The 18,548-nt window shown below is 45.3% G+C and overlaps 1 protein-coding gene across 1 annotated transcript; it reads right to left on the bottom strand.

Annotated features, from left to right (window-relative positions):
- Positions 1-3,608: 3,608 nt before the first annotated feature.
- Positions 3,609-8,641, bottom strand: LOC124705919 (cytochrome P450 84A1-like). Its single transcript, XM_047237601.1, has 2 exons — positions 7,102-8,641; positions 3,609-4,563 (listed from the first exon to the last, which is right to left on the bottom strand). Exons 1-2 carry the CDS (start codon positions 8,062-8,064, stop codon positions 3,898-3,900), a joined length of 1,629 nt encoding a protein of 542 aa, XP_047093557.1. The 5' UTR covers positions 8,065-8,641; the 3' UTR covers positions 3,609-3,897.
- Positions 8,642-18,548: the final 9,907 nt, after the last annotated feature.

Below are 18,548 nucleotides of genomic sequence, written 5' to 3'. Positions count from 1 at the left end.
TTCAAACTAGTATTATTAACTAGTAATGAGAAGAGTTATATCATAAAGGATTTTAACTAAACATTCAGGAGGGTTATCAAACAAAAAACTCATATGTGCTCTACGTGCGTAGCTAGCTAATTAATGTGCAGCCTCGTTTTTTTCCCGATGGAAATGCTCGAAGATGACACTAGAGAAGTCTTGCACCATGCGGTAACATTCTTCGTAAATAATAGCAGTTGTCCAAGCGACTGGCCTCCCTCCTTCATCGCTTCACTGACCTCCATACCGTCAGAATTAACAATGATACGACCACATCCCAGTGCCATGGCAAGTGAAAGACCCTTACACAGAGTTGCATCGATCACAAAATCAATTTTGTCGTTTTTGCCGCTACAGAAGTACCATGTGAATCTCTTACTACCGCTCCAATTGAAGCATTCACTTCATCAATATCAAATCCCGCGTCCATGTTCAGTTTAACAAAGTCCGAGGATGGTCGGATCTAGCCATGTAATTTGCTCCTGCAATTCTTATCGTGTGCTTATAAACTAATTAAATTTATGATTGTAAACAATATTTTCTTTTCATTCATATCAATCAGGTGAAATGGAAAAAAAAAGGGCATCTGGCTAACGCGGATCACATGAGTCTAGCTGTTGGGTTTGCCCCCTCCCAAAACAAACAAGAGGCGGACCAAGGCCTCCATTGGTCTGTGTATAGGGTGTCAAGGTGGGATCCCGGTAGGATCTAACTTTAGGAGTATTTTGGTTTTTCTAGTTTAGATTTTTTTTATTAAAATTTTTACCAGAAAAAGCAAAATGTACTATAAGTGGCACTTTGTTGGGATCCGACTTGAGTCCGTGGCAATCTAAACGGATTAATATAGGTATATTTGGTATCTGAAGACACGCTGGGATGCTCTTATGATCTGTACTTAAATGGTTTGATTTGGCATGCGCCGCCGTTTTCCTCTTTGCTCTTGATGAACAAGTCCACAGTCCACGTCTTATCAAGAGATGGCAGGTATTGCTACTCTTGTGGATCACTGTTTGCTCTTTTCTTTTCTCCTTCTATAATGCATCCTTTATGTCTTAGCTAACACTTAGAGCATCCCCACTCGTTGGCGCTCCCCACTCCTAAATCCGGACGAAACAACCGCCGGATTGGACGAAATTAAGTCGTGGGGAGTACCCTATTTCCAGTCGTCCACCCGGAGTTCGGCGGATAGAGTTTAAATTCAAACAAATCGCCGTCCCGCGCTACAAGTACGGTCAGTTGATCGGCAAAAGGAGCAAAAGGATCAGCCACAGATCGGCGATCGGAGGGAAATTACACGGAGACAGGCTCGTCGGCATTCCCGGCCGGCACGGCGGTGTCCGACGGACCAGTTCCCTCACACGCCGTGGCCGAAGCGGCTGCGGCGGGCGACGAGGAAGCAGCGGCAGTGGACGTCGAAGCAGCCGCAGTCGACGAGGTAGATGGTGAGGTAGACGAGGTAGGAGCCGGCGGGGACGACGAAGGACTGGCCGGAGTGGCTCGGAGGATGTCGCTGCGGTGGCCCTGGTACCAATTCCTCGTCTCCTCGTCCATCAGTTCCATGTCGCCGCCGCCCATGAGGAACGCCAAGTCCGTGTTCCTCTTCTTCGCCGCCGCCGTCGTCTTCAGCGGAGGCGATCCGGACGCCTTGATTGGCGAGCATCTCCCGCCACCTGCCGTTGAACTTGTCGTTCCTCCCGTCGGCGTGCGACCTCAAGTCGGCCCAGCACTTGTCGATCGACGCCTGCATCCTGTCGGCGGGATTGTCCGTCCGTTTGAGCTCTTTCAGCTTCTTCTGGCCGAGTTCAGGGCGCCCTTCCGCCGCGCAAGCCGCCGGAGCGTCGGGGTTGTACTGCTCGGTCTTGCTCTTCGAGAGGGTCGTGCGAGTTTCCTTCCACTTCTCGCAATTCTCGAGGCGGGCGTAGACGTTGAGGAACTTGAACTGCAGGCCGGTGTCGTCCGTGTACATGTCCAAAGCTCGGCGCAGCTGGGGAAAAAAGAGCACGGCAATACGGGTCAGGTAACGACGATGTACCTCGGTGATGCAGGGTCGGCGGAGCATACCTTTTGCTCCAAGTCCTGGCCGCTGATCGGCCATTTGTCGACCTCCTCCTGTATGCCGTGCCATTTGCTGCACGCCGTCTGCATGATCCCCCAATGGGTGGCCATTGCCTTCTCTCCCCGGTACACGTTCATGTTCGTCTTGTTGAAGTAGGGATCGACGAGTTTGCGTTCCTCGTACGCCCGCTTCACTCGAAGCCGCATGTGTCGAACGACTGATTGGCCCCGATTATGCCGTTCGTGGACACGATCATCCAAGCTTCGGCGAGGCACTCCTCTTCCTTCGGCGTCCATTTGATACGAGGTTCGGCAGGCGGCGAGTCCTTCTTCCTCTTCTTCTTCCCCTTCGACAGGTTGGCGGCGGCTTGAGTTGGCTCTTCTTCTTCCTCGTCTTCTTCTTCGACGGCTTGGCTTCCGTCGGCAACATCCTCCCGATGCCCGTTGCGCGCCGCCACAGCTGCCGTCGCCCTCGTCTCCTCTTGCGTGAAGAACCCCGGGCACGCAGCGGCGGCGGCCATGAAGAACCCCGGGCTCGCAGCGGCGGCCATGGAGCCGGAGGTGATCATCTCGTGGATCTCCTCTTCGTTCGGCGCCGCCATCGCACCGAACGGGAGCGGCCCTCGTCGCAGGGCCGGCGAGGTGTCCTCGAACACGCCGCCGCCGCCGACGTCAAGCTCGGGCGGCGACGTCGTGGACCTGGACGGTTGGACGTAGGCGCCCTCTTGGAACACGCCAGTAGGCGACGGCGAGTACAGCGAAGGGGAGAAGGACGACGGGGAACTGGTTGTACCTTGCGTCGGCCATTGGCCGGGGAATACGCTGCCGCCGCTCAGGGCCATGCTGATCATCCTCGCTTGTTCGTCCTGGGCCGCCGCCGCCGCCCTCTTGACGGCTGCTCTTTTCACCCTCTCCGCCCTGGCGCTTGTTTCCACCTCGCGTCGTTTCTCGTCCGCCGCCCACTCGGCGTTCGACATGCCCGGCGGCTTCGTCTTCTTCGCCCGCATCTTCCTCGCCGGCGCCTTCGGCGGCATTGTGGTGGACGAGAAGACGAGTAGGAGAGTGGTGGTGGACGAGAAGACGCCGCCGGGAACTGGAGCTGAAAGACGAGGAGATTGGGGAATTTCGGCGGGCAAATTGGAGGGAATGGGGATATGCAAGCAAATTGGTGGGAAAATCGACAGGATTTGGTTTTCCGGTCGCCGACTACGCGGGTCCACACGACGTTTCGCGCCAAAATCTTTCGTCCGGAGTCCCCGAGCGCGCCCCGGGGGGCCGGGGATGGCGTGGGCTCGCCGGATGGATAAAGGGCCAAATCCGGACGAAAACGAGGAACCGGGGGCGCGACTGGGCCGAATTTCGCCGTCCGGATGGAAAAAACGCTCGCCGGGGGCCTGTTCGGGGGGACGAGTGGAGATGCTCTTACCAATCCGTTGCTACAGAGGCCGATCATAACTGGTACTATCATCCTGGCATTAATATAGTACTCACGATGGAAAACCAAGAGGAAGAAAATACAGAATATCGGTGCAGCAGGTCTAAAAACTTGTTTTTACAATTTGCGTTCTTCATGGTAGAACACATCATGCTTAACACTGTATCCTAAGCATGCATCCAGCAAGCATGATAATCCGCTTATTGTGTTCTGTTGTGACCAGACTTAATTGAGTTCAAAGTATAAGAAAAATAGTAAAAAAAAGCAAGATAAAACCACCAAGCTCCACCAATGGCGCCTCCGCCATCACCTCTGAATACATCAAACACCTTCATCTTCCAGCTGGTACATATACCATCGATCGCTTGCTAACACAACAATGGCCGTCACGCCTGGCGCCCGGCGTCGTCAGCCCCCAGCAGCTGGGTGCATGCGAGGCGGGGCGTGGGCACGGCGAAGAGCCTGGTGGCGCGCGGGGCGGTGAGGCCGAAGACGTCGCTCATGTCCAGCTCCGACGGCTTCATCCCGTCGGGCAGCTCCCAGCTGAACCCGTGCGCGAGCTGCGCCACGGCGAGCTCCAGCGCGTACAGGCCGAGCGCCATGCCAGGGCAGGAGCGGCGGCCGGACCCGAAGGGCAGGAACTCGAAGCATCCCCCCTTGAAGTCGAGCCCGGCGGCCTCCCCTTCCCCCTGCACGAACCGCGACGGCCTGAACACGTCGGCGTCCTTCCACGCCTTGCGGTCGCGGCCGATGGCGTAGACGTTGATCATGACGCGGGAGCCCCGGGGCACGGAGTAGCCGCCGACGACGCAGTCCTCGGCGGTCTCGTGGAGGAGCAGCGGGATGGGCGGGTGCAGCCGGAGCGTCTCCTTGATGACGCACTTGAGGAAGGGGAGCTTGTCGAGGTCCGACTCGTCCACGTTCCGGTCGAGCCCCACCACGTCGACGAGCTCCTGCTGCAGGCGGCGGAGGTCGTCGGGGCTGTGCATCATCTCCGCCATCGCCCACTCGATCGCCGACGCCACTGTCTCCGTCCCGCCAAACATCACGTCCTGCACACAGCCACGTCACCACATGTTGGTTAAAGAAGATCACTCTCACGTCACATAGGACTATAGGAGTGTACAGTAGAATAAAGGTATATCATACATATGCCGTCATGCATGCGTACACTTGTGAACAAGCAGTAGAGGACAGTGCTCGATCGTAAGTGTTTATTTTGCACTCGCAATGTTTAGGTGTTCTGAAGTTACGAGGTCGTGATCGGTTTTCCTTTTTTACTTGCACTCAAAGGGCCGGTATAAAGCCGATATTATAATAATTATTATTCCACCGTGATTCCGTGAAAGTTAAGAAAACGATGTGGTTGGTGCAAAAGGAGGGATGTGTTGTGGTCTGAAAGAAATTGAGAGCTGCTTCTCAGTTTGGAGGGTGACACGCACCAACAAGATCGAGATGGCCAAAGCTTATCTTTCAGCGGCATAAAGGTGGGATAAACATGATGCAATCAAAATCAACATTGCGTTAGTATCAATTGGTTGGCTGAGCATAGTAGTAAATTTCTGTGGTTAACTTTCAATAGATGAATAAACTAAAAGAAAAATGGGTGCATGTATGGACACGGATAGTTCTCTGTTGACCTAGAATTAACCTAATTCTAGAACACCCAATTTTATATGCAATTTACATGTAACTAGGATATATTCAATTCTCATGTGCACAAATCATGACATAATTCTGGCGCTCCTAAAGTAGGCCTAGAAGTAACTTAACTTTCGGTCGACCTAGAACTAGCAAAAGGGCGCATGTATATATGGTTTCAACTCTCTCTGCAATTACCACCGGCCACCACAGGCCAGCACCCCTTTTATATATATTTAAATAACCCCTAGAATACAAAAGATTCTACCGGGATCGAACTTTGTGCTTTAACTATTTTTATATGGAGCAGGATAAATGGTCAACACTAATATAATCCTTGGATACCTGGGCTAAGGTATATGATTACACATAGATAGTACTCGGCTCAAATTTCCAAAAGTAGAAGCAGACCATGCGTCCTAGAAGATGCTAGAATATAGTGTGTGCCTTTGTTAGGACGAGAGTGGTTGTACTTGCACTACCACAAGTTGCCACCATGCATGCCAAGAGAGAGCCGCGACCTTTGAACGGTTAGCTAGTCGTGGAGGCGACGCGTACACGTAGAGGGAGCAACTGACCGAAGTAGACACGGAAAGGGGCAGCGCCGGCGAAGGACAGGAGTAGGATTCCTTCGCGTCCGTGCATAGAACGGGGCAAATACTTTGATCTTTAGACTCCGTGTGAGATCTAAGAAATATTTATCGATACACCCAATGGCACTACAGTGTAAAAATGAGCCAAAGTAGTTTACTTGTATTTCGTCTAGATCGATGGTGTATGTTTATCTACCGGAGTAGGTAAGATCTCCTTGTAAGTTATTCAGCTCAAAAATTCTGTTTAAAATTTGATCGTACATCTAAAGAGGACTTAAGAGTGAGACGTAAGTGGAAACCCACCTGAAACACCTTTGTCATCTTTTCCCAGTTTATTTCTCCACTTCCTATGCACGGTGTGGCATGCATATACCTTCCTTTAGTTGCAGATGGATCAAGTTTTTTATTCAAAATAAGCATGTAGGGCTCTAGATTGCACATCTTCTATATAATAATTTTTGGTGTGTCTGGATAGCTCAATTGAGCAAGAACAAAATTAGTAGAAGCAAATGTGCGTGACGGTATACTGTTGTTGTCACCAAGTCATGGTCATTTTCCTGGAGTTATGAGTTGGATTTATCAATTGTGTGGCGGTACACCGTTGTTGTGCAACCAAGAATGCTGACAGCTACTTCAGATTTGGTGAGAAGGATCATACTCCCACCATATCCAGAAATACATGGTGTACAAATTTAATTAGAATTAAAACATACCAAGTTTAACAAATATATACACAAATTAATTACATTAATGAATAAATATATTATGGAAATATATCATATAGTGGATCTATTGGTATCCATTTGATATTGTAGATCTTTGTACTGTATAGTACTGGTATTTATTTGGTCAAACTTAATGTGCGTTGGCTTTTTGACTAAGTTTATGCGCCATCAATGCAGTATACCTTAATTGCAATGCTACAGTGTGTAAATCTAGCCCAAAAATAGAGAGTTTTTTCCCTGAATTTTTTTTGAGTGGTTGGCACATGTTGCAAAATAGGCACACGACGGCTTATACGAAGCGATTGAATGCAATTACAGCGTATACTGCGCTAGACACGAACTGTTTGTCGTATTTAATTATATATTTCGTCGGGTATATATCACTGCACTCACAAGCTGGCAACCAAGCTGGCACTATTGCAGGCGATAAATGACCATTTTAATCACGGCAGATTATACGATTTGGAAGTAAGAAATGATCGCTTGCCTTTTTCTGGTCTAAATCTAATCTCCTGACAAGGAGTTACCGTGCAAAGCTCATGCATGTTATAAACACGACAATAAAAATCTTGGTAGAAGATCGCGGTAGTTAATATGTATGCAAGTTTTGGTAGGGAAAAAGATTACGCACCATGATGATGGCCTTGATGTTGTCGCGGGTGAGGCGGAGCGTGTTCTGCAGGTCATCCACGCCGTCGCCGGCGGCGCCCTTCTTCGGCTTCGCCTCCGGGAGGAACGCGAGCATGTCGTCCACCATGTCGGCATCGGCGTCGTCGGGATTCTTGCCCCTCTCCATGTGCTCGTCGATGATCTTGTCGATGAACTCGTCGAGGGCGTTGCGCGCGGCGCGGAGGCGCACGTTCATGCCCTGCGGGTCCGCCCAGCTCAGCCACGGGATGAAGTCTCCGATGTTGAAGGCGCCGAAGAGCTTGGAGAACTCCTGGAGGATGGCGATGAACTCGTCCTGCTTCCCTGCTCCGTCGCCCTCGGCGTCGGCGGCGACCGCACCAGCGCCAAACGCGGCGCGGAAGATGACATTCTTGGTGAGTTTAAAAATGAGCTCGCCGAGGTCCACGGACTGGCCGGTCCGCCTGGCCACGGCGCGGACGAGAGCCGCGGACTCGTCGCGCACGGCGAGCCACGTCTCCGGGCGGCGCCGGCTGAAGAGCTTCATCACGCACAGCTTGCGCATCTGGCGCCAGAAGGGCCCGTAGTGCGCGAACGCCATGTCGGCTCGGTCGTAGGTGAGGTACGCGATGGCGATGGTCGCGGGACGGTTGGAGAAGGCACCGTCCTGCACCTGCAGCACCTCCCGGGCATACTCCGGCGTCGACACGGCAAAGGTGTGGAGCTTACCGAGCCGGATGTGGAGAAGGCCGCCGTACTCCTTCGCTAGCGCCGCCAGGCCACGGTGGGTGAGCTGGTCCATCATCGACATGTTGCCGACGATCGGCAGCGGTTTCGGGCCCGGGGGAAACGGCGCCACGTTGCCCCGCCGCCGCCGCTGCAGAACCACGAAAACCACGGAGGCGATGAACAGCCAGCTCAGTGGATCTTGGAGCCACTCCATGGCGATCTTAGCGAAGCCCACCATCGATTGATACTCAAACCAGAAACTGTTGTAATCTTTTTGTTTTTGTTTTTCTCTAGGGGGTGTTGGATCGCGTGGGTTTTAGGTTGATGCTCTTGGAGTAGAGCTGAGGACAAAGGTGGAGGGTGCTGGTGTATATATAGTGAGATGGAGGGGTAGGTGAGGTCGCGAGGAGGATTGGGAGATTTTCCAGATTACGTTGAGACATGAATTGTGATGGCGTGCAGCATCGCATATTTCCATTTTAATTTGTTTCCGAGGCATGAGAAAGGGGTGGATTAGGATGCATGATCCAACAAAGATACTTCTACGATTGGTAGTGGGGACTGGGAAGAACTGGTGTATGGTAGAGAGAACATGATTTGAATAAATTTGCTTCTAAACTAAGTATATGGAGAAAGTATTAATATGGTATGAACGCCGTGTATTTGCCATATATATTAGAATTTTAACACAATTTCAGTCTATTTTTAGACCACTGTTAATTCCTTATCAAACTAGATCTCATTTGAAGATATGAAAGGAATCAATCAAAAACGTACCTTGTTATGGTAAATGATTCCACCAGGTGGAGCCATGAGATCTGCTACTGCTCTCGGCCGCTTCTCGTACCTCGTCGTTCCTCCTCCACAGTCTTCTTCCTTTACCCCTTATCCTCCTCCACCACTCGGTGGAAAATTAAAATCCATCGATGACTTCATGACTCGAAATAGAGGACAAGATTTCTCGATCTAACTCGCCTCTAGCAAGCCCGATCTCACGAGGTTGCATACTCATTATTTGATCGTGTTTTATGTGGCGTATTATACTATTTCATTATGATTTGTTCTAGTTAAACCCGAATTATGTAATAAATTTTAGGGTCATGTACATACAATTATCTTACCTTAGAAGTAACATGCAGCCTGATTGCTGAGTTGAAAAAGAGAAATGGGGAAAAATCCCCTCCAACCGCTATCGAGTTTGCCATCCGCCGCCGTTGCCGCAGAGCCATCGCTACCTCCGTCCATGTGCGCCCTCCGCCATCCATCGTCGCCATGGCTTCCTGGAACAACGTCGAATCCCCGAGCCCATCATTGCTAGGGTTAAGTTCCACAATTTCTAGGGTTAGGGTTTATGATTACGATTTGGGAATTTTTGTCGATGTCGCGTTGATTTAGCTCAATCAAACCTGATTTATTTGCAATTTTTGTACGATTAGGACATCGTCGAGATGGACTATGCTCCAGATACATGTGATGACCCGACATTTCACAGATTGGCGGCTGGTTGTCCCGAGGTGTGTCGCATGCGGCTAGAGCCACCGAAATGTGTGCCATTTGAAGGGACAAAAATAGGTTGTAGGTTTTACATGTGTCCAGTGAGGAATGTAAGTTATCTTTGTGATTTGTCAATTATTATGTAATATGTTGGTTAGTTGTACATAAATGCAGTTTTGTGTTGGGGAAGATCTTCTTATGAAATTTCCAAGAAAGAGTCGTCTCATTTCCTTACTTCTTCATTCTTTTGAATTCATTCACTTCGACGGCGGGCACTACGCTAGGTTGAGATAGATGCAGTATGTTGATAATAATGTTGAAACTTTGAGGTAAATGTAGTAGCTTTTGGTCTGATTGTTAAAAAACAGTTCATAAGTATAATTTTATTGTTGAATAGTGGCCCATATGATAAATTGTATTGATAAATGTAGTAGCTTGTGTATCGGTAAATGTTTATGAATTGTCTTAATTGTTGATTCATGTCATAATTTCATTTTTGTAGCAACACATGTAATGTGAGTCTGTGTCTTGGTTAGATGTTGAGGAGTGGCCAGAAATACTAAAAAAATACTTCAAATAGGTTGTGGGGAATGTATTATGAACAAAACAATGCTAGAATTATGAGAGGTTTGAGAATGCTAAGTTGGTGAAGTAGCTACCTGAGGAGAAGAACAAGATAGAGAAGAAGAACTCGGCTCTCTTAGATGATGTGAAGAAATTCATGTAAGAAAGGGAGACTTGGAAGATAACTGTAGGAAGATTAAGCAAGATAGTCATTGGGCATGGAGGAGATGGAGAGAAAAAAGTGTTGAAGAATGAAATGGAAGTGCTCAAGACTAAATTGGAGCTGAGCTGAAGCAGGTGCGTAAATATCAAGCATAGATCAACAAGGCCACGTAGCCTAAATGGGATGGTGAAAGGGATGCTTTGAAGGACGAAAAGATAAAAGCCAGAGTACATTCTTGTTTATATGATCAACGCTAGTGATGCTCTCAAGGAGAAGGTGAATACAATCAAGGAAATATGTGATGAGTGATCTCCTTATATTTGGCTTGTTATGTAGTAATGTGAAACCAATTAGTGAACTCCTTCTATTTAGCTTGCTAGAATGTATGTGTTATGTTGAACTATTTGTGTTGTGGTGGTGAATTATCAAGTTGTGTTGCTTTGAACATTTAAACTTTGATATTGTTGTAATGGTGAGTTGTCAAGTTGTGTTATGTTGCTAAATTTGATCGCTTATGTTGTGCAAAATTTAGATGCCATATATATTTTAGAACTTGCTAATTTGAACCCTTATTTTGAAGCAATTTTGAAATCTCTAGAAATGAACTTGCTAATTTAAATGCACTAGAAATTTTAAATTCCATGTAAAATATAAATGCCTTCAGTAATTTAAGTGCCTTCTAAAATTTAAATGCTTTGTAAAATCCAAATGACCCTCAAGAGTTGTCGAAAACCTTTTTAGTATCTTTGAAGATGAACCTCAAGGTTAGTCGACAACCCTCTTTTTTAAGGGAAAACAGTGGTGAAAACCCGGCTGTATTTTTTATTAATTATAAAAACACTCTAGGGGTCTCGACAACCACTAGAATTTTCACTAATTTAAATGCCTTCAAAAATTTCTAAAGTGGTTCTCGACAACCCTCTAGGGGTATCGACAACCACTTTAGTATGTTTGAGGATGACCCTCGAGGGTTCTCAACAACCTCTTTAGTATGGTTCAAGATGACCCTAGAGGGTTCTTGATAGCGAATGTTTAAACATATTTTCAAAGCCAGTATAAATCATGGAAAAAAATACTACAAAATTTGTGAACATCTTTTAAAGACCAAGAAAATCATGAAAAATACTAGAAATATTGTAAACATCTATTGAAAGCCATTAAACATCATGGAAAATACTAGATGCCCTATATATTTATTACCATCTTTTGGAAGCCACTAAAAATCATGGAAAATACTGAAAAATTTATGAACATCTCACGGAAGCCATTAAAAATCATTGAAAATAGTAGGTGTCCCGGGTGTAAAAAGGCAATGCACATAGATTATGGACTTGGGTTTAGGGGAAGAAGGCGGCGTAGGAGAATCCGGGAGCGAGAGTGGTACACGATGTTCCCAGGTTCACGTCTCCTCGGTGGAGGATCGTTGCGTCCTGCTAGAAATTCAGCATATGATCATAGTTGTGTTACAAAGGAACCGCCGCCCGGCAGGGGGAGTTGTGTTTTAATCTAATGTCTCCAAGGGGTGCCCCTACCAGTCTTTATATGCAACTAGGCTAGGTTTTACAAGTGTTATTCTAGAGTATTCTTTCTTGTACTCCAAGTCTCTATAACGTGCGGGTCCACCTTGTCTAGTCGATGTGCTTTGCCACCTCCATAATGGACTGATACGTCGCAAACGTATCTATAATTTTGATGCTTTATGCTTGTTTGACACCAATTCTACTATGTTTTACTTGCACTTTGTTACACTATTATACATTTTACGACACTAACCTATTGACAAGATACCATAATGACAGCTCCCTATTTTCTGTTGTTTTTTGTCTCAGAAAGGCTGTACAGGACATATTCTTGGAATTGGACGAAATAAAAGCCAAAGTGCCTATTTTACCGTAACGGAGACGAAGTCCGAAGGAGAGACGAAGGGGGCACCAGGGTGCCCAGACCACCCCTAGGCGCGGCTCAGGCCCTGGCCACGCCTAGTCATGGTGTGGGGCCCTCGGGCACCCCACCGACCTATCTACTCCGCCTATATAAAGCCTTCGACGCAAAAACCTGAAATGAATCAACCTTTGTTCCAGAAAAGTTCCGTCGGTCCGCCGCCGCAGACAAGATCCGGGGGACAGAAAATCTCTGTTTCGGCACCCTGCCGGGACGGGGAATTGCCCCCGGAGCCATCTCCACTGACTCCACCGCCATCTCCATTGCTGTTGCTGACTCCCACGATGAGGAGTGAGTAGTTCTCCCCTGAGGCTGAGGGTCTATCGGTAGCTATGTGGTTTATCTCTCTCTCATGGTGTGATCTTTTATGTGATCATGAGCTTTGTAATCTAGATGTCGTTATGCTATTCATGTGGATTTTACTTATGTGATCTCCAGAGACTCCTTGTCCCACGTGTGTAAAGGTGACAGTGTGTGCACCGTGTGGGTATCTTAGGCTATATTTCACAGAATACTTGTTCACTGAATTATGATTTGAGTTGGATGTCTCTATGAAATTGTGGTGTGTTAGTACCTCCTATGAATGCTCAAAGTTACAGCATGGGGTGTTCATTAGTACTTGGAAATACATCTTTAAGGTTTGCTTTTGCAGCCCTACACGGTAAATTAGTGTTCGTTATCCAATCAGAGAGTAGTTCAGAGTAGCATAGTGAAGTGCTTATATTTATATTCATTTATGATATCATTGTTGAGAGTGACCACTAGTGAAAGTATGATCCCTAGGCCTTGTTTCCAAACATCGAATCACCGTTTATTTATTGTTTTACTGCATGTTTACTTGCTGCCATATTTATTTCAGACTGTTATTGCCACTCATATTCATCCATATCACTTGCATTTTACTATGTCTTCATCGAACTAGTGCACCTATACATCTGACAAGTGTATTGGGTGTGTTGGGGACACAAGAGATTTCTTGTATCTTAATTGCAGGGTTGCTTGAGAGGGATATCGTTGACCTCTACCTCCCCAAGTTTGATAAACCTTGGGTGATCCACTTAAGGAAAACTTGCCGCTATTCTACAAACCTCTGCACTTGGAGGTCCAACACTGTCTACAAAAATAGAAATGTGCGTAGACATCATGGAGCAAACCAGGTAGGCTAACAGTGGGTACCCGACGGGTATGCCCACGGTAGCAGGCATTACCAATTTCAAGTTCATTGTGCTTGACAACTAACAAACTAGTGAACATAGGCCTAAACAAATAGTATTAATTACACATGAAAATACAAAAACAACAAATTCATGACCACACACATCAACATAGATACCCACACAATGTCTTAGACAATAGTCTTGAGACACACACACACACATGCCCACAAATAGTCTTAAACATGTCAATCTCACTTTCTTGCATATACGTCTCAAACATATCTATAATTTTTGATGATCCATGCTTGTTTTACACCAATTTCACTATGTTTTTCTTACACTTCATTCCACTTTAATACATTTTATGACACTAACCTATTGACAAGATGCCATAGTGACAGTTCCCTCTTTTCTGCTGTTTTTGGTTTCAGAAAAGTTGTACAGGAAATATTCTCGGAATTGGACGAAACAAAAGCCGAAGTTAATATTTTACCGTAACGAAGCCAGAGAACGAAGGGGAGTCGGAGAGGGGCAGCAGGGCGGCCAGACCATGCCTAGGCGCGGCCCAGGACCTGGTCGCGCCTAGGGGTGGTGTGGGCCACCCTGACCTCCACTGACATTGCCCTTCCACCTATTTATTCACGATCTCAGGAAACCCCTGAAGATCCAAGTCTCCATCCATGAAAAGTTCCGTCGCGGCTGCCATTGCAGAACTCATCTCGGGAGGGTTCTGAACCTCTTCCCGGTACCCTTTCGGAGGGGGAGATCATCACCGAAGGGTTCTAGATCGACATGCCCGCCTCCGAAGTGATGCGTGAGTAGTTCATCCCTGGACGTACTATGGGTCTATAGCAGTAGCTAGATGGTTGTCTTCTCCAATTTGTGCCTCATGTTTAGATCTTGTGAGATGTCTATCATGATCAAGATCATCCTTATGTAATGCTACATGTTGTGCTTGCTGGGATCCGCTGAATATTGAATACTATGGCTGAGGTTGATGTCATATGTTATTTGTGATCTTGCATGCTCTCTGTTGCTAGTAGATGCTTTGGCCAAGTAGATTCTTGTGACTCCAAGAAGGAGTATTTATGCTCGATAGAGGGTTCTAGTTTTCTCGAAGAGTGAAAACAACTTCTAAGATTGTAGATGTGATGTTGCTACTAGGGAGAAAACAACAATGTTTTATCCAAGGGTAATTCTATTGTTTACTTTACACATATTACTTAATGCGATTATCTGTTGCTTGCAACTTAATACTGAAAGGGGTGCGGATGCTAACCGGAAGGTGGATTATTAACCATAGACACATTTGGATTACGGTCTATGTATTATGTTGTAATGCCCAAACGAATCTCATAGAAGTCGTCTTGCTATGTATGAACTTTATTCTGTCAATTGCTCAACTGTAATTTGTCACCCAACATGCTATTTGTCTTTATGGAGAGACACCACTAGTGAACTGTGGACACCGGTCCTTTCCTTTACACTGATACAATCATCATGTTCTATTTACTTTCTGCAAGCACTGTTTTATTTTCATTCATTGCAAACATCTCCTTCCACACCATACGGTTAACTCTTTGATTCAGCAAAACCAGTGAGATTGACAATCTCACTGTGAGTTGGGGTAAAGTATTACGATTGTGTTGTGTGCAGGTTCCACATTGTTGCTGACGCCGGTAGTGCGCCCTGCCAATAGTCAGCCAGCAACACCTTCAGAAGTCACTCCTTTCTCATATTGGTCGATTAAACCTTGGTTTCTTACTGAGAGAAAACTTGCTGCTATGCTTATTACACCTTCCTCTTGGGGTTTCCCAACCGCTTCCAAAACCGCCACCAAGATTGTCTGGCGCCGTACCTGGAGCACCATCAAGATTTTCTAGCGTCGTTGCCGGGGAGAAAGAGGATTTCTGCAAGAGGAGTCTCTAATCTCCAATCTCTTTACTTTGTTATTGTTTTGCTTAGTTTACTTTATTTTATCTTGTTTGTTTATTTATATCAAAAACACACAAAAGTTATTTGCTATTATAGTTTGTATTTCTCTTATTCTATTTTTATCTTGCTAAAATGAGTATTCCTGAAGTTGAAGTTCGTTCTTTTAAACAACAAGGGGGAGAAAGTTTGAAAGATGCTTGGCATAGAATAAGTGATACTCATCATAGATGTATGAAAATATATTGTACCTTGATCCTTCTTAGAAATTTTAATGTTGTTATATCTAGCTGGAATAGGTAAGTAAACAGAGAAGGATTGCAGTGGTTGAATTTATCAGTGTAAAAGAAAAGACCGGGGTCCACAGTTCACTAGTGGTGTCTCTCCATAAAGATAAATAGCATGTTGGTTGAACAAATTACAGCTAGACAATTGACCGAATAAAGATCATACATAGCAAGACGACTACTACGAGATTCGTTTGGGCATTACAACATAATACATAGACCGTAATTCAACTACGTCTATGACTAATAATCCACCTTCCGATTAGCATCTGACCCTCTTCCGGTATTAAGTTGCAAGCAACAGATAATTGCATTAAACATTGTGTGTAAAGTAAATAATAGAATTACCTTTGGATAAAATATTATTGTTTTCTCACTAATAGCAACATCACATCTACAATCTTAGAAGTTATTGTCATTCTTCCAGAAAACTAGAGGCATGAACCCACTATCGAGCATAAATACTCCCTCTTGGAGTCACAAGCATCTACTTAGCCAAAGCATCTACTAGGAACAGAGAGCATGCAAGATTACAAATAACATATGACATCAATCTCAACCATAGTATTAAATATTCATCGGATCCCAGCAAACACAACATGTAGCATTACATAAAGATGATCTTGATCATGATAGGCAGCTCATAAGATCTAAACATGAGGCATAAATTGGAGAAGACAACCATCTAGCTACTGCTATGAACCCATAGTCCATGGATGAACTACTCACGCATCACTTTGGAGGCGGGCATGGCGATGTAGATGCCTCCGGCGATAATTTCCCCCTCCTGCAGGGTGCCGGGAAGGACTTCAGAACCCTCCCGAGATGGGTTCTGCAATGGCTGCCGCGACGGAACTTTTCGTGGATGGAGACTCGGGTATCTTGGGTTTTCCCGAGAAGATGTATATATAGGCGGAAGGGCGAGGTTGGTGGAGGCAAGGGGGCCCACACCACCCCTTGGTGCGGCCAAGGGTGGGGCCGCACCTAGGGCTGGCGTGGCCTCCCTGCTGCGCCTCCTCGTCCCCCCTTCGGTCTCCGTCTCCGTTACGGTAAAATATTGACTTCAGCTTTTGTTTCGTCCAATTTCAAGAATATTTCCTGTACAACTTTTCTGAAACCAAAAATAGCAGAAAACAGGGAACTGGCACTATGGCATCTTGTTAATAGGTTAGTGCTGGAAAATGTATAAAAGTGTAACGAAGTGTAACGAAGTGTAACGAAGTGTAACGAAGTGTAACGAAGTGTATGTAAATCATAGTAGAATTGGTGTTAAACAAGCATGGAGCATCATAAATTATAGATACGTTTTCGACGTATCAAGCATACCCAAGCTTAACTCCTGCTCGTCCTCAAGTAGGTAAGTGTTAACAAAAATAAGTTTTCAGGTGACATGCTATCACAATCTTGATCAAGCTTTTGTAATGCATTGTAAGCTAGGATCAAAGTACTCTAAACATAGGCATGATAGATATAATTCTAACGATAGAACTTAGCAACTATGTTACAACATGCGAAGTAACTCAAACAAAGATCATGAATAATTATGTAATGAAAGCAACTGTTTGTTTATGAGTATAGAGAAAACATAGCAGAGTGGTATTCAGCTTGTCCTTTATGGAATAGCAAAACATAAATGCTAGGACACCTTTAAAGTTCAGAGGGTAACTAGATACAAGTAATTTAAGAACAAGCAATAGCATCATCATGAATCAATCAATAAGTTTTGGGACTATGCACATTATACTCAGAATGAAAATTATGCTCTCTTAATTGGTGCATAAAGCAAGAAGATGAAGACTCAACATAAAAGCAAAAGAAATGTCCTTCGAGGAAGAAAGTAAGGATCAACCATTTTTATAAATTCTTCAAAAAGGTATGATACTTATTAGCTTTGAGATCTCATTACCCATATCATAGGCATCTTGAATGGTTAAAGTTAATGTGAGTGTACAAATGAGTCATATGCTTGACAAATCATAAGTCGAAAATCTCATGCCCCATGAATACGAGTATCTACACCTCATGCTACTCAACTTAGGTCCCAAATAAGTTCTTGTCATTGTAAGTATACATGTATCATAAAGAACGCAGCAGGGGTACCTCTTGCCCCATGATATGGAAGTACTATTTCAAATAAGTGCAATCCCACACCAAAATGACAAGACAAACAGACAGTGAACATCTCAGCAATCTTTTTATTTACTACGGGTATAGCTTTTTATTGAAGATGCTTCACGGAATGTTCACTATGGAATGTTGTAAACTTCCACCATGAATGATGCATGGCTTAGGTTAGCAGCCCAGCATTTCTCTAACACATATACAAACTCCATGGACTTACAAGTTTCTATTCTATTTCGCATCGATACGCATCCATAAGCAAAAGATCATGATATCAACTAAATAGTAAGTGCAATGTTGAAAGCGTGCCCCATGACAGCATGGTTGTGCTAACTCTCGACTTTATTAAGTGCAAGAAAGTAAATGTACCATCAAGTTCGTGAGAGCTTTACTGACTATTTTTTTCATAATCAATTTGAAAGATAGATAAAAACATGATGAAAATACTTGGAATAGCAAATTCTAATAGGTAGATATGGTGGACACAATTGGCAAACTTTGGTTATTAGTGTTGGATGCATGAGTAGAGCTTCATACTCAGTACATCTGAAGGCTAGCAAAAGACTGAGAGCGATCAACTAAGAGAGCAATAATGGCCATAATCATGCATACTCACAAAAAATATTAATCAAAGCATAAAGTGATATCACAAGTCAAAAACTAAATGATCATGAAGGATTTAGTTGACTGGTTGGTAGTCATAACATGGTATAAGCATGTGCCAAGTCAACCCAATAAAGCATCAAAGGAGAATATTACAATATTATGCTTCTTATGATAGAAACAACACATGATTCTTTCAGTGGCACATTAAGCACTCTCGGATATTTGAGACTATTCATGATGCAACAACAAATACTAAGCATATCATAAAAATAACATCCAACACGACATGCCGAAGTCTATACCACAGTCTAGACAAGCTCCCTTTTGCAATGGCGTCCGTGACGGAACTTTTCGTGGATGGAGACTCGGGTATCCGGGGTTTTCCCAAGAAGATGTATATATAGGAAGAAGGGCGAGGTCGGTGGAGGCCAGGAGGCCCACACCACCCCTTGGCGTG

This window comes from Lolium rigidum, chromosome 4 (genome assembly GCF_022539505.1).
Source record: "Lolium rigidum isolate FL_2022 chromosome 4, APGP_CSIRO_Lrig_0.1, whole genome shotgun sequence".
NCBI classification, from domain to species: domain Eukaryota; kingdom Viridiplantae; phylum Streptophyta; class Magnoliopsida; order Poales; family Poaceae; genus Lolium; species Lolium rigidum.
The sequence above is the reverse complement of the archived record's forward strand: the minus strand, read 5'-3'. Positions and strand labels throughout refer to the sequence as shown.

Bases quoted from the DNA above. Each gene is read 5' to 3' on its own strand.
- LOC124705919 (XM_047237601.1), bottom strand. From the start codon at position 8,064: ATGGTGGGCTTCGCTAAGATCGCCATGGAGTGGCTCCAAGATCCACTG. The intron at 4,564-7,101 runs GTGCGTAATCTT...GGCTGTGTGCAG, and splicing joins ACATCAAGGCCATCATCATG to GACGTGATGTTTGGCGGGAC.